General features: G+C 35.9%; 2 protein-coding genes across 2 annotated transcripts in view; one reads left to right on the top strand and one right to left on the bottom strand.

Moving 5' to 3' along the window:
• The window catches only part of sema5ba (sema domain, seven thrombospondin repeats (type 1 and type 1-like), transmembrane domain (TM) and short cytoplasmic domain, (semaphorin) 5Ba), a 187043-nt gene extending 172197 nt beyond the window's left edge, over positions 1 to 14846 (bottom strand). Inside the window, exon 1 of the mRNA XM_073845086.1 lies at positions 14752 to 14846. The gene's annotated coding sequence lies outside the window, so the exon portion shown is untranslated. The remainder of the gene's footprint in view (positions 1 to 14751) is intronic.
• Positions 14847 to 18040: 3194 nt separating this feature from the next.
• Positions 18041 to 20363, top strand: part of pdia5 (protein disulfide isomerase family A, member 5) — a 106682-nt gene continuing 104359 nt past the window's right edge. Inside the window, exon 1 of the mRNA XM_073845667.1 lies at positions 18041 to 18109. Coding sequence (XP_073701768.1) covers positions 18044 to 18109 — 66 coding nt within the window. The 5' untranslated portion in view covers positions 18041 to 18043. The remainder of the gene's footprint in view (positions 18110 to 20363) is intronic.

The raw sequence follows: 20363 nt of genomic DNA, 5'->3' as shown, positions 1-20363 counted from the left end.
CGATTCAATATTGATTATTTTGGATGCAGGCACAGTACATGCCAAATTTCTCAAGGAAAAAAAAAAATCTCTCAACTAATGCTTCAACTAAATACACCACTATAATATTACAGGTTAAAATTAACCGATTTGTATACGAATGCTTAAATTACACTCAATGAAGTTCTTATAATGATGATAAAGTTACAATTATATTGGCTGTCATAAAAACTTGACGTATTTAAACGTAAATTAAACATTGAAGAATAGTACAAATTATAATGAATGTGTTATATGGTGCATATATTTACCAAAATAATCCTCTATAGATAATTTTTCTAGCTGACTAATGAGTTTATGGTCACCGAATATGTTTTTTCTGAGGTAAATGTGGCATTACGTGACTTTACAAGCTGTTATTTTGACATCTTTTCAAGATTTAAATACTGATTAAGTGATTACATGAGACATGAGATTACATAGCATTATAGAGACTAGTAACTAGTATTAAAGTGGAGATGATCATTTCAAATGCACTACGCGCTGCTGCTTCTCTTGATCTGAGACGCTATTAAACAGCGCCAAAACTCCATTTATTGTTTGAATACTGTAATAAAATAGACAGAATCTGAGACTTTGTTTCATAATCAAAAGTAACAAAGCTTATTGTGATCTATTGAATGGGAGGTGCGCTACACTGCCCTGAAACCATTAACTGAAACCAGGCTAGACTAATTGATTCTTGGGTTTTTAAGAATCGTTCTGTAAAAATAAGAAAATCCATGAGAAATCCATTTTTTACCCAGTACTAGCTAAAATAATAAAATGCAACTAGTCATAGAATCATAAACAGTTCAAGGGCTAGTTCACCCAAAATCGAGAAAAAAAAATCTACTGAGCTTCATGTTCTTCTAAACCTGTTACGACTTTTCTCCTCTGTTGAACACCAAAAAACTTTTGTTTAAACAGTGAAAGTCTGTGGAATGCAATGTTGCTTTGGTACCCAACATTCTTCAAAATATCTTGTTCTACAGAAGAAAAAAAGTCATTCTGGTTTGGAATGACATGAAGGTGACTAAATGACGACTGAATGTTCATTTAAAAAAAAAAAAACATTTAAAAGTTAATATGCCTTTATTTTACTAAGGCAGCAGAAACACTGTATATCTTTAAACCTGATCTCATGACGAAAAAGTACCTGTAGAACTTTTGTGCAAGACGCGCCATGGCGATGAAATGTCCACTGAATGGCACTAAAAGCATTAGTTTTTTTCCCCCCACAACAGATGAACGTTCATATGGTATGTTTTATGTTGGTTTTGTATGCATCACCACAGTTCTGACTTGAAATGTCTGTTGAGTGGTGATATAACTCTTAACGTTCCATGAGCATGCCATTTTAGCTTGTTTTTCAAATTCTCATCTTTCAACTCCTTCATAAGTCATGTTTTTCACAGGATTCATACGAAAGGATTCTACATTCTAAATCCGTTTCTGTGTCGGCTGAGTTACTGAGCAAGCTCGTTATGTCCGGAAAGCAAAATTTATGGGGCTGTAACGAAACAGTGTACGAAAATGATTACAAGTGCTCGCTGGTTTTAGCGCCTCTAATGTTAAATTCTGTTGGAAACTGCAGTGATATGTACTTATTAGTACGTATTCCACATCTTGTGAAAAAGTTTCCACCGGTACGTTTTTGTCATGAGATCAGGTAGATATCTTATATAGATCAGGTAGATAGCAATCCATTGCTATTTGGTAGAATCAACATGGACAGATTGTGTCATATGACCCCAATCATTAAAAACACAGATTTCAATTGGTGAAAGAAAATGCTATCCACATTGTATGAGATTACACTTCTTTTTTTTTTTTAAATCAGCTTCCTCTAAGGTGCAATTATGACAATAGAAAGCCCAGATTTCCATAGTGTACCTTCACATAAGGGCTCACCTGCAATGATGACAATACATCATAGACTACAATGCTTTTTGTGCGGTTCCAAACATAAAACCTCTGCAATTCAAATGACGTTTAGTAAATTGTTGGGCTGGATGCACTGGTATAGAAGACCCTCTAAAAACTTCTATCGTTCTCAGTTTACAAACCTAAAGGCATAAATCTATCCTAAATATCAAGCTGGAGAAAGCTGTGGGACTGATTATGTAAGCAGCTCGATGGAGTTTTATTGGTGATCTGAGTAACATTCAACTCACATTGATCAATGGGGCCAATATATTCATGGCAGACAGACGACGTACGTCTGATCTCAAAAAGTAAATAAATACAGATGGTGAAACGAATAGAAACCTTTTCATATATGTTTGTTGCATTTCCTTTAAATTACAAAGAAAAACCCAATACCAATATGGCTCTGAAGTTCCTACAATGCATTATTTACACACACCATATTGATTTTTATTTTAAATTGGTTGCATTGGTTGTACTCCAGGGACATATTGCCTGGATTCACTGATCGACTGAACTGGTTATCCACCGCTCTTCAAGAGGGTCTTCCATCCACCTCCATGTGTGCCTTTGGAGTTCAGAGTGCGTTGGCATGCAAGTCCGTATCCCCCCTCAAACCCTCTAAAACTTTAAAAACTCCCCTCTTGGGAAGCTTTCAATAGGGCCCTTGTCCAAGGCCTAGCACTCTACTGTTAGAAGACAAGGTCTGTAAGAAGACATATTTACTTTAAAACATCAAACATCTTGCCTTCCTGATTTACACAAGTCTGCAAGTATGGCACTTTCTCTCTAGGATGTGTTCCTGTGCTTGCCACCTTTTCTTACGGCAAAAAACAAGTCAGGGTGTCAAGGCTAGTAGCACTTTAGTTTACAATTGAGTGAGTTTAGGAGAATTAGCTGTAAAGGAAGAAAACAAATCCCAAAATATCTTGCTTCTCTTACATGACTGCAGTGTCGAGGTTTGCTACTCACTAGCTTTTCATCCATCCATCTACCCTGATTGTTTTGACACTATCTATCTATCTATACCGCACACCCCAATCCCACTATAGAAATATAGTGTGCATCAAACCACACAACATGCCTAAAGCAAAATGTGGTTGGACATGCATGCTAGCGGGACAACTGCACCAAGAAAACTAAAGGAATTTTCATATGGGTCACATGAGAATAAGCCACATTTCTGAGAATAGCTGTGAGCCGCTCTTGACTAATGGTAAAACAAGGACGAAGTCATCCATCTATGTTTATAGATTTTTTACTGAAATCCCCATTACAGGTTATCTCGAGTGAATTAAGAAAAGCCATTTAGCAGAAAACCATCCCAGCCCAAGGACAATATTCAGATCCTGATATTTTTCATTACTGTGCAAGGACACAGACTTGGAATTTGGAAGTGGTACAGGGTCACCTCTTAGCCATGTGCCCACAATTGTAATTTCAGAAGAAAAATGATTTCCACCAGACCTGGTTGAGCGGTGACCACTCCTTGCCAAACAAGAGGAGAGATGATTGAGAACTATGACAGAAACTAAACACAGGCTATATGTTCGCAAAACCTCTCTGAACAATTTAGTTCACAAAAGAGGTCTAATTTTGGAGTGATCCAGTTTGAATCATTTCTTTGGATAAGATTTTTTCAAAGAACTGTTTCATTCAGTTCACAAAACAAGCATATATCATTCTTAAATCTCACTTATATAGTTCTCAAATTCAAGTCACTGCCTCAGTGATTCATTTTTTGCACAGTATACATACTGAGTGCATGCTAGCTTTTGTAACAGATTATGAAAGGTCATGATCATAAAATAACGTCAACATTTATACCATTAAAAACACAGTTCATCCAAAAAAGAAAATTCTCTCATTAATTACTCACCCTCATGTTGTTCCAAACCTGTAAGACCTTTGTTCATCTTCTGAACATAAATTAAGATATTTTTGATTGAAATCCAAGAGCTTTCTGACCCTGCAGAATGCAATGCAACTGACACGTTTAAGGCCCAGAAAGGCAATAAGGACATTGTTAAAATAGTCAATGTGACATCAGTGGTTCAACCTTCATTTTATAAAGCTACGAGAATACTTTTTGTGCACAAAGAAAACAAAAATATCGCCTTTATTCAACAATTTCCTCTGTCTTGGTTTAACTATTGATGTCACATGGACTATTTTAACAATGTCCTTTCTACCTTTGTGGGCCTTAAACGTGGTAGCTGCATTGCCGTCTATGCAGGGTAAGAAAGCTCTCAGATTTCAGCCAAAAATATCTTAAAGGAGAAGTTCACTTCCAGAACAAAATTTTACAGATAATGTACTCACCCCCTTGTCATCCAAGATCTTCCTGTCTTTCTTTCTTCAGCCATAAGAAATTATGTTTTTTGAGGAAAACAGTTCAGGATTTTTCTACATATGGCAGACTTCTATAGTGTCCCGAGTTTGAACTTCCAAAATGCAGTTTAATTGTGGCTCCAAACAAAATGATTCCAGCCGAGGAAGAAGGGTCTTATCTAGTGAAACAATCACTTTTTTTTTGGTTAAATTACAATTTATATACTTTTTAACCTCAAATGCTCATCTTGTCTTGTTCTGCCTGAACTGTTTTTCCTGTTCAAGATAGTTAGGGTATGTCTCCCTCAACTTCAAAAATCATCCTACATTGCTGCAGAAGTACCGACCCAGTGTTTGCAAAGTGAACATGCAAAGAAGGTCACCCTTAACAAAAAAGGTAAAACAGCAATGTAGGATGATTTTGAAGTTGAGGGAGACAATGAGATGGGTGTTTTTCGACATGCCCTAACTGTCTTGAACCAGAAAAAAACTGAGTTCAGGCAGAGCAAGGCAAGCATTTGAGGTTAAAAATTATATAAATTGTAATTAAAAAATAAATAAATAAACCCTTCTTTCTTGGCTGGGATCATTTACAACCGCATTTGGGATCGTTTCAAGCTGCATTTTGGAAGTTCAAACTCGGGGCAACATTCAGGGGAAAATATCCTGAAATGTTTTCCTCAAAAAACATAATTTCTTTACGACTGAAGGAAGAAAGACATAAACATCTTGGATGACAAAGGGGGTGAGTACATTATCTGTAAATTGTTGTTCCGAAGATGAAAAGAGGGCTTACGGGTTTGGAATGACAGAATAATTAATGACAGAATATAAATTTTTGGGTGAACTATCCTTATAAGCCTTCTTCCTCTTTGTTATTTACAACAAACTACCAGCAAAAGCTGAGCCTTCAGATTCCCAATACATTTAACTCACCAGCATTAGTCATAAATGTGCATAAACAAACTTGATTATTTATTGATGATGAGTGCAGGATGGGATTAGCATTACTCATGGAGACGGGGCGGTCCCTGGACGTTCTCTGTTGATCTGGACTGGACATTAATCACTGTCAAACAAGGTTCTGTCTGTCGATGTGTTTGAGACAGACCTTTGTGCCCCAACCGAGAACTACTTCTTATCACTATAGAAACAGCAACCAACCACACTACATACAGACTAGAAAAGAAGTTCCTGGTGGTAAACGTATGAGTATAGACTATAACAGAACATGCCAATTTTATAAACAACATATAAACAGTCTTTAAGGTATGAACTTACTTGATATAAGTCTAGCTCTTTAAATCCGCGGTACGCTTAAACACTTCTTGACTCAAGATAAGGCCAAATATGAGTCATTTTTCCCATGGCTATGGAGACCTAGCTTGATCTTCTTTTTTTCCCCTCAAGGGGGCAATTTATAGACCTTTACGCAGTGCAAGACATATTGGATCAACGTCTGCAAGAAAGGCAAGGCCCCAAGAGGAAGATCACTTCAGGTCAGAGAGATAAGAGGCTCGATCCACAGCATGAATCTTGAATGCACCTGATAAGTGACTCGGGTGGCTTTTTCCATTCGGAGGCCTTTTGTTCATCCGTCTTGCTGTATTCAAAAGTGACTGAAAGCAAAGGGCAATTAATATCTCATTTTACAGCCGGAGTTTACATGGTCTGTCATTCTGGATCTGAAAGGCATTCCACTCAAATCTACATTTTGGAAATGTGCCGGGCCATTGTGCCCTTTTCGAATTACCTATCAAAATTCAATATCAGAGTTCATACACTTCTGAAAATGACTGTCAGCCAGAGGATGAAAGAAAGAATTGTCAAACTAAATAATAACCCGTTCTTTTATTCAGCCGAGCTGAATGAAATTGATTTCTCTGTTTCTTTTAGAGGTTGTGATAAAAATCAGGTGTGCAAACACTGGATTAAAGACTTGGGTAGACTGTCAGTGACAGCGAGAGGGCAGACAGTAGAAATTCTGTACCTCTATAGTGGTGGCTCTATATTTGCATTCATAATTGAAGTTATTTAAGGACATCTTGCTTCTCACAGCTTGGCAAAGAACTGAAATTATAATTTTCCTTATTTTTCTTTAAAACACCCCAATTTATATAATCAAAATCATTTAGCAAAATATTTTTTCTGTTACAACATTGACTCAATGATTAATTTTTTGCACAGTATACACACTATGACTGCATGCTAGCTTTTGTAACAGATTATGAAAAGCCATGTTCATAAAATGTCATGTCAACATTTACACCATTAAAGTAATAGTTCACACAAAAATGAAAACTCGTTAATTACTCACCCTCATGTCGTTTCAAACCCGTACGACCTTTGTTCATCTTCGGAACACAAATTAAGATATTTTTGATGAAATCCGAGAGCTTTCTGACCCTGCATTTGTGTTCCAAAAATGAACAAAAGTCTTTTTCTGTAGCAATATTTCTAGACTCCAATTTTGAACCAACCAACTAGATCCAATAAATGAAATGGACCTCCAATGCTTAAAGTGATAGTTCACCCAAAAATAAAAATTACCCTATGATTTACTCACTCTCAAGCCATCCTAAGTGTATATGACTTTCTTCTTTCAGACAAACACAGTTGGAGGTATAATAAAATATGTCCTTCCAAGCTTTATAATGACAGTGAAAGGGTGTTAATATTCAATAGTCCAATGTAAGTCCAATAAAGTGCATACATCCATAATAAAAAATCCCCAATGGCTCCAGGTGGTTAATAAAGGCCTTCTGGAATAAATCAATGCATTTTTGTAAGAAAAAAAACCCCGTAATCTCAAGCTTCCACTAACTTTCATTCGCATGTTCACAAGAGAGCAGAATTCCAGCAGATAATGTAAGACGTAGAAGTAGCATAAGCATCTCACAAGAACCAAATTTGTTTCTTTTGTTTAGCAAAGGAAAATCAGTCTCATCTTGGCTTATATTAAAATCCTCCAACATTTTTCTTTACAAAACTTGTTTTTCACTTCTAATTTATATTTATATCTGTTTTGCCCTCTCCTCTGCACTTATGATTACTTATGCTTAATAAAGTTCTAAACCGTTTTTTACAAAATGCATCGATTTGCTTCAAGAGGCTTTTACATGAGCTATCCCTTTAAATATAAGACATTCTAGGAGAACATTCTATTATCACCTCAGTTTGCTCCAGTGCTGCAATACAACAAAAAACAGTGATGTAGCATGTTCTCACACTACTTGGAAAAAATAGGAAACTGGAAAAGCTACACTATTTCAAAAACATCTGAACTACTGTGAATAACAACAGTATTTTATTCACACTAAACTTATTCATCGTCTACATATGGAAGCTAATCTTTGCTTCAGCACTTGCTTAAGTGAATAAAAAGGTAAGTTGACTTTTGACATCTCAAAATCATGACTTTATATTTCACAATGTGATTTTATGTCTTTATCTTACAGTTACAAGCTTTATTTTTCACTCCGAGTTCGAAAAAGGCTTCCATATCTATGAAGTAACAGATCATTTGACTGCAAATTGCTCATTCACCTTTTCCCAACAGAGAGAAATGAGAGGTATTATAACTAGACATTTTACCTTGTGAAAAAGATATAGGACAGAACACGAACATTTTAGGGAGATAGCAAAGTGCTTCGGACCTGGGGTATTAAATCACTAGAATGGGGACAATGTTCCCACCGTGCTCCACAAAAGCACTAACACCCATCTCCCATAGTTGTGCAGGGTCACCCATTGCACTGAATGGGCCCCCTTTCTCCAGCTTTTGGGGGCTTCACCAACAACACCATCAATGGGAATAGTGTTCCTCCCCCACAATGGGCAAATCAACTGTGGGAGCATTTTGGTCTCTACCCTTTTCCCCGTCTCCTCATTGAAGCCTCCTTCGACCGAACAATGCCAAAGAAAAGATGCATGCCTTCACGTCCGCTTACATACAACTGCATCCCTCCATTGACAGCGGGGCGGAGAAAACCAGCTTTACAAATATTAAAATGACAATCCACCGTTCACTATGACAAACGACAAACAAATAACTCTCAAACTGGAAGCATTTGCATCGAGACTTTTATTAAAGACATTTCGCCGCTCGTCTGACTGCCTTCCGGAGCTGTCGGCAACTCTTGAGAGAAAACTTCAGCCTGCTAAGGGACACGATTTCTCAATTGCGAAAAAGGTGGGATTAAGGAAGTATAGCGTTCGTTTAATTAGAACCCACAAGAGTGAGCAATGCGTCTTGCTTGATTTGTGTAGAAACATCTCCATGACAACATAGGATGTAATTGTCGGTTCCAAGGCTTAATTGTTTGTTGTATTTCAGCTGCCGTCTGTCTGGAAGACATTCGACAAAAAACAAAAAAAAACAAACGCGTTGACAAGATAAGACTCCAGACAAATTGAGCGCCTTCAATCACATCAAGTATTAATTAGGGCTGCAGACAGCGAGCAGCTCAGCCATATCACAGATCACATTTCACAGACCGAGTAGCGCCCAGCCATCCATCCACACCAGGTTTCTGACATTCAGAAGGGTTGTGCTACGGACAGTTGCACATTTGAAAACAATATGCGACCACATATTATCAAAAATGAACAGATCAAGACGATAATCCATCAAAACGATTTGTTTTTCCAGTTGAGCTCCAGTTGGACTGTTTGGGGAATACATTTCATTCAACACACCCCACCATCCCTACCCCCTCGACAAACAAAAGATAGCAGGGCGTTCCTACAATATTCTTGAGACGCAGCCAAAGGCCACCAAACTCCTTCTGTTCCACCCCGTGATAGCAAGAATAATAATGAAGCAATTCATGAAAGCAACAATTCACACCAATCAGGCGATCAAAATAGAGAACATCACAAAAACCTTTATTCCCTTTTAGAGACCAGGCCTGGGAACCCCATAATCTAAGTTTCCTCTTTCAAAGCCAACAGCACCACAGGTTCAGGATGTGTTGCATTTCCGCCCGACAAGCCATTGGGGATAAACTATGATAATTCTTTAAACGGTCAAGATATGGCTCTAGCTCTCTCCCTTGCGTTCTCTATATATTTCAGAGTTTTTACCAGCAAAAAATAATATTTGACAGACATACACTGTCAGTCAAAAGTTTTTGAACAGTAAGATTTTCATTGTTTTTAAGGAAGTCTCTTCTGCTCACCAAGCCTGCAATTATTTGATCCAAAGTACGATTTAAAATTTTTTTAATATTTTAAAATATTTTTACTATTTAAAATAACTTTTTTCTATTTTAATATATTTTAAAATGTAATTTATTCCAGTGATTTCAAAGTTGAATTTTTTGCATTACTCCAGGCACACGACCCTTCAGAAACCATTCTAATATCCTGAATTGCTGTTCAAAAAACATGTAGTATTATTATTAAAACAGCTGAGTAGATTTTTTTTATTTCTTTGATGAATAGAAAGTTAAGAACAACAGCATTTATCTGAAAAAGAAATCTGAATTTCTTGAACAGCAAATCAACATGTTAGAATGATTGCTGAAGGATCATGTGACGCTAAAGACTGGAGTAATGATTCTAACAATTTAGCTTTGATCACAGGAATAAATTACATTTGAAAAAATTTTCAAATAGAAAACAAAGTTCTTTTAAACAGTTAAAATTTCTAAATTGTACTGTTTTTGCTGTACTTTGGATCAAATAAACACTTCTTTAAAAAAAACTTTAAAAAATCTTATTGTTCAAAAACTTTGTTGGTAGTGTGTAATGCAATGTTAATCTATTTACAGCTTTTCATTGTATAAGTACACTGTAAAAAAAAGATGAAAAATAGAGTGAACGGTATTGATATAAATAATTTTCCACCTTTATTTTCTACAGGTGTTTTACCTGTATTTTAAAAATATGCAATGCGTTGTTTTGTTTGTTTGTTTGGCAAAGTGATGCGAGTTACTATTACCTAATACTACATCATATAGCAGTGTGTCAATTAATGACAGTCTATGTAAACAGCAAACAAGAATGTGACTGTGGTGCACTGCACCGTCAGATTCTTTAATTAACCAACAGAGAGTCTTTCTGCCTGCCAATCATTCTGCACATATGTGGGAAGCAGAGATCTGAGAGCATAGCATTTAAAACACATCATTCAAGTTTAACGCCCAATTCATCTTCATAAGCACTTGCTAGTTCGTCATGTGAGAATGCATCATAGTGTCTCTGCAGTCCAGGGTTTTAAAAAGAGCTGGCAGCACGATAACGGTTAAAATTAATAATAATCATCACAATGATTTTGCTCAAAATCAAGAGAACGTCAAATTATATGCAGGGTTTATATTTATCACATACATTAACACAGTCATAAAACCTTAAGAAGCTTCTCCCAAAAGCCAAAACACTGGCTGCAATTGCAAAGCATGAAAGCTTGTGGAGGCTTGTTATCAATGCAAGATAAAGGAAATGTCAAATGAAAAATAATTTCTAGGTTAAATAACCAGCATGCCAGCATCAGAGATTACTATGCTTATTATACGGCTAACATCACTTAGAGACTTTTTAGAAGAGCCTGTTAGAAACCTTTCTTTTAAACATGGTTTAAAAAAACCTCAAGCAATGTGTCAGGTCAGAAAATGTCAGCCTACTCTGACAGTTACCTTACACCCCTCTAAAGTGCTTTGAAACAGAGCACTGTGCATACAAAAAGTAAGTTCCAGCTGCTAGACTGACTTTAGCTTAACTCTCAAGAACAAAACATGGCATTTCTCTCTCAAAAGCTAAAAAAAAAGTGATAATAAAGCAGGTTTTGAGGAAACTGAATGATGTCGACTCATGAATGGTTCCTTAACTGACTTTACTCAGAAACTCAGGCACAGCGCACTCACGCACTTCAGCTGGAACATATTAGCAGACCGGCTCTTATGGAAGATATCATTAGGATAATTCAGAAAGATGAATTCTGGGTGCCTTGAGGAGATCTAATATTCAAAATGAAGAAGTGCTATGATAGAGAAAATGCTTCTTCAGACATTAATGAATGTTTAAAACTGTATTATGAGCATGCAGAATCAGCTCTTCAGAGGGAACTTTATAAATTTATATGACTGTACACCTCAACGGCTGTGTGGCTTTAATATTTCTGCAGAACTGTTTCTGTGACCATTTATTTCCACTGCATTGTAAAACATGGAGACATTATCTTCTTGCATACTCTACAGAATAAATAAAGGGTGAGCAGAATTTTCAAGTTCAGACAACTCTCTAACCCCAAAACAAGACTTCTAGAAGTACACTTGACATTGACACTCTATTCCATGCAGTCATATCTACTGCCAGTCAGATCAAGTTCTTTCCCATTAAACTTTTATCCATACAGTCCTCTCTCGAATGATGACTCCACATCAGAAATAATTCACATGGCACATCTTACGTATGCATCGCTAAAACTTTGATAAGGGCTTTGAAGTCATCACTTCCCAAGCGTTAAAATTATTTATGCTGATATCAAATGCAAATGATCAGATTTCCCTGCATTTCCAAGCCTTGTTTCTATGGATCTCACTCACTAACCCACGTCCGGATGAGGCAACTTAATCACTTTTAAACTGACAAGAGATCTCATAAGATCATTACACATGAAAACCTGCTTTACATATGAAAAGAGAGGCCTCATGCACTACGAAAACATATGAATCGACTGACACATGTGGTAGTGGGAGGGGGAAGAGTTATATGAATATTAATACTCATACACAAAAGCCTTTAGTGGACCGGTAAACAAACAGCCTCTTTGGTTAAGAGAGACGTTCAGATGCCGCCTCAGGCACACGTAGACATACACAATAGCGCCAGACTTCCTTCATCATATGAGTGATGACAATCTACTGTGGAGTGTCAGACCTCTGCGAGTGAGTCATACTATAAGGACCCCCTTGAGGTTTTCTCTTGAAATTGATGTTGAAAACAGTCTGGACCTATAGAAATCCTGATCAAGAACCCAAGAAGCAAGCATCATTAATAAACAATTGAAAAGCTTGATCCTAGTGAAGCCTCAGCTAAACAAAGCCAACACACATGGTTTTTTCAAGAGACATCCATATAAACACTGCGGCGAGGGGTGTTTGGGTTTGAATAAGTGGACAGACGGTGCTAGACTAGAATGAGTAGGTAAGCTTGGGTAAATATATCTCTAAATCCCCTTGAGGATAGTCAATCTAAACACATAAACCAGACCTAATTTATTCCCACTTTAAATGAAGGTCTCAAGGTTTAACAAAGAGGAAATATCAGGATTTGTTCACTCAACCACTATCAAAGATGAAATTGGTTCTGTGAAAAAAAAGCATTTCAAAGCAAGCCGCACGTTCCCAATAGACCAAAGCAAAAGTTTTCTTTTTTAGAATAGGCCTACTACACCTGGATCCATAATGATTTTCCTTTCAAGCCGCTTCATTTTCCAAACTAATGTTCTGATCAAACCTTGATGTTGTCCTGGGAGAGCATGTGAGCTCACATCTTGATATATAAAAGCTCTTTGATTTTACTTTAAAAGAACATCAAATGCCTCCACCATTTATCCCTACTTAGCCAAAAATGTGAAATCTAAGGATTGGAACAGATTTGGACCACTCAATCGTTTGCTTTTCCTTAAATTACAGCGTTTTCAACAAAGTTGAATTTGTTATTGCTTTGGGACGAACTAAAAGATCTTGATTAGTTGCAGCGGGTATGTTTGACTGGAGTTAAATCTCCACAGGAGGGTAGTTTCCTAGATTTAGCGCCCTTGATTTAGATTGTTTCAAACCAACAGGTGATTTTCCTTTTCTAGCATCGGCGTTTGTGTGCTATCATCAGCCATGTCTTATGAGAGTGTGCTTTGGCTGCAAGACTCGACACTGCCCCCTACCGTTTTTGACTAGAGCTGCAATCTATGTGCTGTACACCTGCTCTCCGGTACCCAAAGATAACTTGAACATCATATACAAACCCAAAGGCAGAACTAGAATCATTTCATGTTTCATGTTCAAACGACAGTGGAGTTAAAATGAAGTCAAATTCTAAAACGGATAGGTTTCATCAATAGGAACAATGAAAACTGAGTCACTTTGTGCAACAAAGCAACAGCGCACAGATTTGAGCTCATTATAAAAATGCGTGAGGCTGAGAATGGAAGTTAAAACCGCCAAGAAAAATGTGTTTTGCAGATATGACTCACGATAATAAGTTTAGTTCCAACCTGCATGTCCCAAAATATCAGTAAACTGTCATTCACAATGCTGACCATGGCTTTTATGTAGGCTAGTACTGGTCTTACCTCTTTTTTATTGTAGACTACCTCTGTTTTCCAGCATTGGCGCCTTTGTTTTGTTGTAAAGCGAGTTATAGACAAGCGCTATATAAAAGAAACTTTACTGTTGCTGTTTTTCCTGTGTGTGCATGCCTATGATAAAACACGCTGTAGCCTATTAAAAAATACCTTCCTTAGGCTACCTTTCTGAATAACATCTCCATTGTCCATCATTCACATATGCTATCATGACAGCTGACTGACAGTATCCTTCATTCACAAACATAGTGACTCGTGATTGTTTAAATAAATAAACAAATAAGTAAATAAATAAACAAAAAGCTAAATATCTGTTACGGTATTCAAATAACGAATATAATACGAATAGCTTTTTGTTAAGGCTTATAAAGTTGCGCGAAAACACAACGATACCCTGCGTTGTAGCTGAGAGATGTTAAATATTTCCCTCCATCTCTTCTGATAATCTTATTCGCAAATCCTTAGCGAAAGTAGATTAATCTCGATGAAAAGTAAAAATACGTCCGTCAAATGCCAAACGATGATATAGGAGAGTGAAACACACCGTGTTTTACTGGAAGCCTGAGCGTTTCGATTCCAAAGCAAAAAATTCCTCGGATCCTGAACAGAACGTGAGCAGCGAGTAAATTCCCTGTCAGGATAAAGGTATACTGTACTAAATACTGTTTATGTATGGCATTTCCCTTTCTTTTAATAAAACTAAGAGAAGAAGACTGGTTAAAAGACATGACATTCCCAATAGGGGGGTTTGTTATCACCATAAAGAGAGAAAATATGCCTATAAGGTTTTATTAGATAACCAGGATATTTAGAATATTAATATTCTAAAAAGCAACTAAATTACTAAATGCTACTCGTTTATGCAAACCCACTGCCAAATGTTTATTAATAACATGCTTTGAAATGGGACAATTGTTTTTTATTTCTAATGAAAACAAAAATAAATTAAATGTATTATGTATGTGTATTTTCTTCCCCGTTTACAAATAAATAAATAAAACGCATTTGCTGAAATGTTGATAGTATAATCTGACCGCAGAACTCTGGACCGCAGAAGTTCAGAAAGTACTTCACAGTATCATCCTACTCCAAGAACATTAAGAGGCGGTTTCTATAAATAAGTCCATTTAAAGGTGAGGTAATGATATCCAAGAGAGTGTTTTTACCTTCTGATGTTCTTCTCCTGAAGTAAACTCTGCCGTGCGTAGAACGCAACGCATAAACCGCAATCTCCGCTTTGCGTAGGTCTCCTGTGCAGTATCCCTTTTCTGTGAATGACTTCCACCGATCGACCTGCAGCTGCTTTACTGCGCTGTGCTGGAAAGAGGAGGCTACTACAGAAGGGCAGCTGCAATTCAAACGAATGGGGGTGCAAACGCTGTTACAAAGCTCCACCTCAAATGTTTGGCACAGTGGCTGCATTAGTTATTAAACCTCTCATTTTGCGTTCTAAATGCATTTCTGTAATATAAACGTTTCTGTTAAGCTGTTCCAAATGATCAATAAGAAATTGCATTTTGGGATCCAGCAACACCCCTATATCCAGCCTGGATAGTCTGTCCCTAGAATCACTGAGGTACCATGGCAATTAATTAACTGTTTGGATCTCACAATGGTGCCAAAAGTGGCTTTGGGTCTTTCCATTATGTCTTGGTTTTGGTGAGGTGCGGTCAATAAACCCCCACAAAGATGCACCATGGTACCATGTTACTGTATATGGAAATGTCATAATTCATTACCATACCATATTCATATACAACTGTATTTTCATGGCACAGGCTTTTATCAAGGAATGTTCAAAAACGTGGTACCAAATACATGGGACCTCTTTTATTAGTGAATAAATTAGATTTAAAAGCAGAAATTAAGTTGGGGTAAAAAGTGAAAGTCTGTCAGTGAAAATGACAGAAAACACCCAGATATTTAAAATATGGGGCAAATAATTTATTCAGTTGAAGTATTTGACATAAATAGAATATACACTGTGTGCTTTCATATGGTTATGTCCCTTAAAATTTAAAACTAAATTAACTTTTAGCATTTTGGCCTATTTAGTAGCCATCTTTAAAACAAAGAAAAAAAAAGATTTATAGTTTTAGCACAATAAAACTAATTAAAAAAAAATAGATCTATGTAAATATTCATAAACATCTCAATTGTATAACAATATTAATTTTAATATATGTTTTATAAATAAATTATGCAAAAAAAAAAAAAAAAATCACTAAAGCTTAAAACTATTGGCTTGGCTCCTGAAAGTTGTTTTTCTTTTTGAAAACTGTGAAGCTGCATACTGTGGATTTACAGTATGCCCAAACACTGCAAGTCGCAATATGCATTAAGCAGCTGGGGAAAGTGACTCAGTGCAATTAAGTTGTGTGTGGTACCGCTGTCACATCCAGGTGGTGGCACTACAGTGTGTCTGCCGCACGAACATTGCAAATATGATACGATAATTGTTACTGTAGGCCTATTATTAAGTGCCTTCCTTAAGTAATGAGGCATGAAAACATAAGAAAATACTTCTACATATTAATGAAATAGCAACACTGGGAAACTATACCTTGGAATGATTTGAAAAATAAATTATTCTTATATAGTTAAATGACAAATTGGCATTACTTGGCAAAATAATAGTTTATTCTGATTGTTATTAAGCCATTCAACAATTTGTAGGCCAATCCAGAAGATTCTTTGTCAGCAGTTTACAGCAACATTTACAGATGTGTCCCTAGTTTTAACATTTATAAAATCTGCTGTGAGTTTAACAAGGTCACAGGTTGTAGTTTTATGTATGTTTTTTTAAATGTAATAATTGTATAATTAAATGTAATGTATATATAATTGTTCATAATTGTGCTTATGTTTCCCCCCAGAAGTCTAGAAAATCTATTAAAATCCACAATAATATTAAATATACCAGTAAGCTTAATATTTATAAAATCATAATTTAGTGGGTACTTTCAATTGGGAGGTGGCTCTCCTGAACCCTAACACCTAGATTTCAACTTATGAAAATTATACTGAAATAATTTTTGCATTTGCATTTTTATTCCATTGTTGTTGTTTTTTATATATATATATATATATATATATATATATATATATATAGATTTTAAAAAGTTTAAAAATATATATTTATTTAATTAATTTTTTTTTGTAAAAAAATAAAACCGAATGTGTCCTGCATTTTTCATGTCACTACCGAGACAGTATATATTTTAGTCCATTGGGTGAGACTTATTTTAACTAGGCCCCTACATTTATGATCAAGAAATATTTATGTGTGACTCTCTCTCTCATACATGGTAAGTAGATAGGCCCCATCATTTTGAGGTAAATGTGTTCAAAAGTATGAAATATCTGTTTAACTTTAAAGAATGTTACTACTGAACACCATTTTTCTATAATTAGACATTAATTCATCTAATATCCCATAATATCCCATACAATTGTCAAATTGTCAAATTGTCAAATTGTCAATTGTCAAAAAAAGGGAACAAAGTTTAGTACAGTTATGCACATTTTTAGTATTTTTGTATGTTTCGTTAGTCTTTTAGCATTTGGTCGCTACCAAAACATTACTGTCCCTACCGAAAATGTGCGGGGATGTTTTGTCAAAAATATGATGTTATGATAGTGTTTGGTTCAATGTATGATAAACTTTTTGCCTTTTAAAAAGAAAAATTGGATCCAAAATACAACAAATCTCATAAATCACACTTGAAATATTTTTTTTTAAATTGTAATTGTTATTGATTTACATCTGAAAACCTTTTAATTAAATAGCAAAAAATATATATTTACAAAGAAGACGTAAGCAATATCTTAATAGGTCAATATAACGCTTCTTATTAAATTATATATTACTGTGTTTCAGTAGTGACAAATTTGCTGAGAGGATAAATATTCCAAAACTTTCTAAAAAACAACAACAACAATATAAGAACTAACTGCACAATTACTAGAAATGTGTACCTTGGATATTATACAATTTGCATACAAAGAAACTTTTTTCAAGACGTTTCCAACTCCCACTTTGAACCAATTCGGTAGAATGACCTGAATAAATGACATAAAATAATTTACCATTTTCATTCATTCGATTCATTCGGTTTAATAAACTGAGCTGAAAAGAATTTTGAAACCATCCTAACTCAATTCATTAATTCATTGAACACCTTAAATTAATACAAAATAGGCTAACTGCAGTTTTAAAGCCTGTGCTCAAGAACCAGTTAGTCATTTGACTAAAATGTTATTTCGCCGTTTCTGCATGGCTGATAAATAATTTACATGAGCTAAAGCCACAAACATTTTAACAAATCAGGGACCGTTTACGGCTCCTTCAATGAACTACAATTCGGAAGAAACTACATTTCCTAAGAAGCACTGCGTTCTCCAGGGATTTGGAGGAAAATGGATTGCGCTTGCGTAGCCAGACGTGGCAGCGGCATCATGGCTTCTTGGAACCGATACGGGAGACGTAGGAGACTGATCGAAATGTTCTTATTCCTGTCATTGGTGAGTCTTTATAAGAAATCTAATAGATCGATAGAATCAATAATGTTAAATACTTACATCGGATAGATGTTTTCTGTTTGACGTAAGGCGAAAACGAAACGAAAAGGGAATGATCTTCAGTCCCTCTTGCAGCACTAGCTCAAAGTTGACAGCAGAAGAGAGAGACACTCAAATCAATCCGTCTCATTCATCAGTTCTCGTGTCTTGTTTTTGGTGTTTTTACACATGCAGCTTCGTGCTTCACATGTGTGAACATCTTATGCTCACCATGCAACTATCTAATGTCAAAACGGATTCACTAATGTCGATTATAGGAAATGTATCTGCTATGAAATGTGCATTTGACTCAAGCCTATAGCTATGATATGAGTGTGTCATGTTAGAGGCTTTCTCGAATTATTGTACAGATCTTATTTGGGTCAATGATATAATCTTATGCTCTTTGAGTTTGTTCAGATCTATTATGTTATTCAAAATTCGTGTACACAGTGCACCTGTTCTATAAAGAACGAGTAGTCAATTTCTTAGTTAAGTCATTTTGATGTTTTTAAAGAGCTTAAAGTTAATATAACTAAATAAATAAATGTTTAGGTGATGTATAGCTGTCTAAAAAGACCTTCAAAATATTCAGCATAATCTTTATTTTATTAAAAAAACTATAAGAAGTAAAGCAATTTGCTTACAAAATATTATTTTATTTTTAATATTTGAAAGTTTCGTTCATCTGATTAAGCAATAGTATAACCAACTTGCAGGAAGCCATTTTGTTGTCTTGTGACAAGAAAACCATAAATCCTAGAATACCTTTTAGTCCCTCCATGACTGTCATTTAGTTTTTAACCTTAGAAACAAAAATTCAGATGTTTGACCTTTTGTTTACATCCAGTGAAGAAAATCTTCGGAAACTTGTTGATATTCATGCATCAAATTTGTATTTTTTTTCCCCTCGACAAATATGTTTGTAAACGGTTTTCGCAATGCGTCATCCGTTGACCATATTGGCGGCACTGAATGTAAACAATGCCACTGAACCGAACAAAACTGGCATATTTAGCTGATTATTAGTGCTGAAAATGATCAGTTATTGTCATGTTTTGGGCTGTACTAATCAATCGGACCGGGAAAAACATTTGGACTGCCAAAAGTTCTAACAAATCAAGGAGAAGGGTGCAAAAAAACTATCTGAGGAACAAAAAGCGTTTGTGGTTGGCCAAACTGAATCAGGATTTCCAGAGTAAGAATCTTGACAACATTCGTTTTTGTTCTTATAATAGTTTGTCAAAATATTGAGCCCTTTCCTGCTTACTAAGTCCTTCTCTATATGATTTAGCAGCTTCCACACGTTTTGTCTGTGGTTTAGACAGCATAAATTAGCAGAATAGCATATTCAGTAGTACATTAACTGTGCAATCCATGTTGTTTACATCTGAGTATTGTCAGTATGGCCGCTCATCCGGGTAACTGACCAAATCGTGACGTAAGTGCAAACCCTGTGTTGAAAACAATGATTACTTTTAAAATTATTATTTTAAATAATTTGAGCATTTTTCAAATAGTGCCAACATGAATACAAACTTAAATTGTATTTTTACAAAATATATAGCTGACTCATTCATAGTGGAATACTGTTTTACAGGCATATGCATGTTCAACAACATATGCATGTGGAACAAACTGATGTTTCTACTTCTCTATTATGACTATATTTTATCTTTATCTTACAGTTTCTTACAGGTCAGGTGTTGCTTATATTTACAGTAGCAATGATCAGAGCCGTTTTTTGTCTTTCTTGTGTTCCCCTTGATGAACATGACAGAAACAAGCTTGTAATGTTTAGAGCTAATTAACCCACATTTACTTCAGTTTAAAGTGCATCAACCCTGTTCCACAACTGATTTGTGAATCAATGTGGGCCACGTCCTCAACACCAAACCCTAATAGCCGCTCTGCCACGTCAGTCAACCTGCATTATGCAGGAGTTTTCCTGTCTCACATCCTGTTTTGCGCCTGCCACCGCAAACAAAGGCACTCTCCTGAACTATTGGGACTTTGTGGTGGTTGGGTGGGGGAAGAGAAACCACTCTCTGCTATCTGTGCTTCCCTCCAGCCCTCCCGCTTGTCAGAGCAATTTATAAAATCTCTTAATCTTGATTACAGACATCACACAACCTCCTTTCATTGCTTGGTCCAGCAGGATGCTGTGTGTGGAGATGGCTAGCTGTACAGTAAACTATTGCGACTCAGTGTGTGAGAA

Source organism: Garra rufa, chromosome 8 (assembly GCF_049309525.1).
Source record: "Garra rufa chromosome 8, GarRuf1.0, whole genome shotgun sequence".
NCBI classification, from domain to species: domain Eukaryota; kingdom Metazoa; phylum Chordata; class Actinopteri; order Cypriniformes; family Cyprinidae; genus Garra; species Garra rufa.
This window is presented reverse-complemented; position numbering and strand designations above follow the sequence as displayed.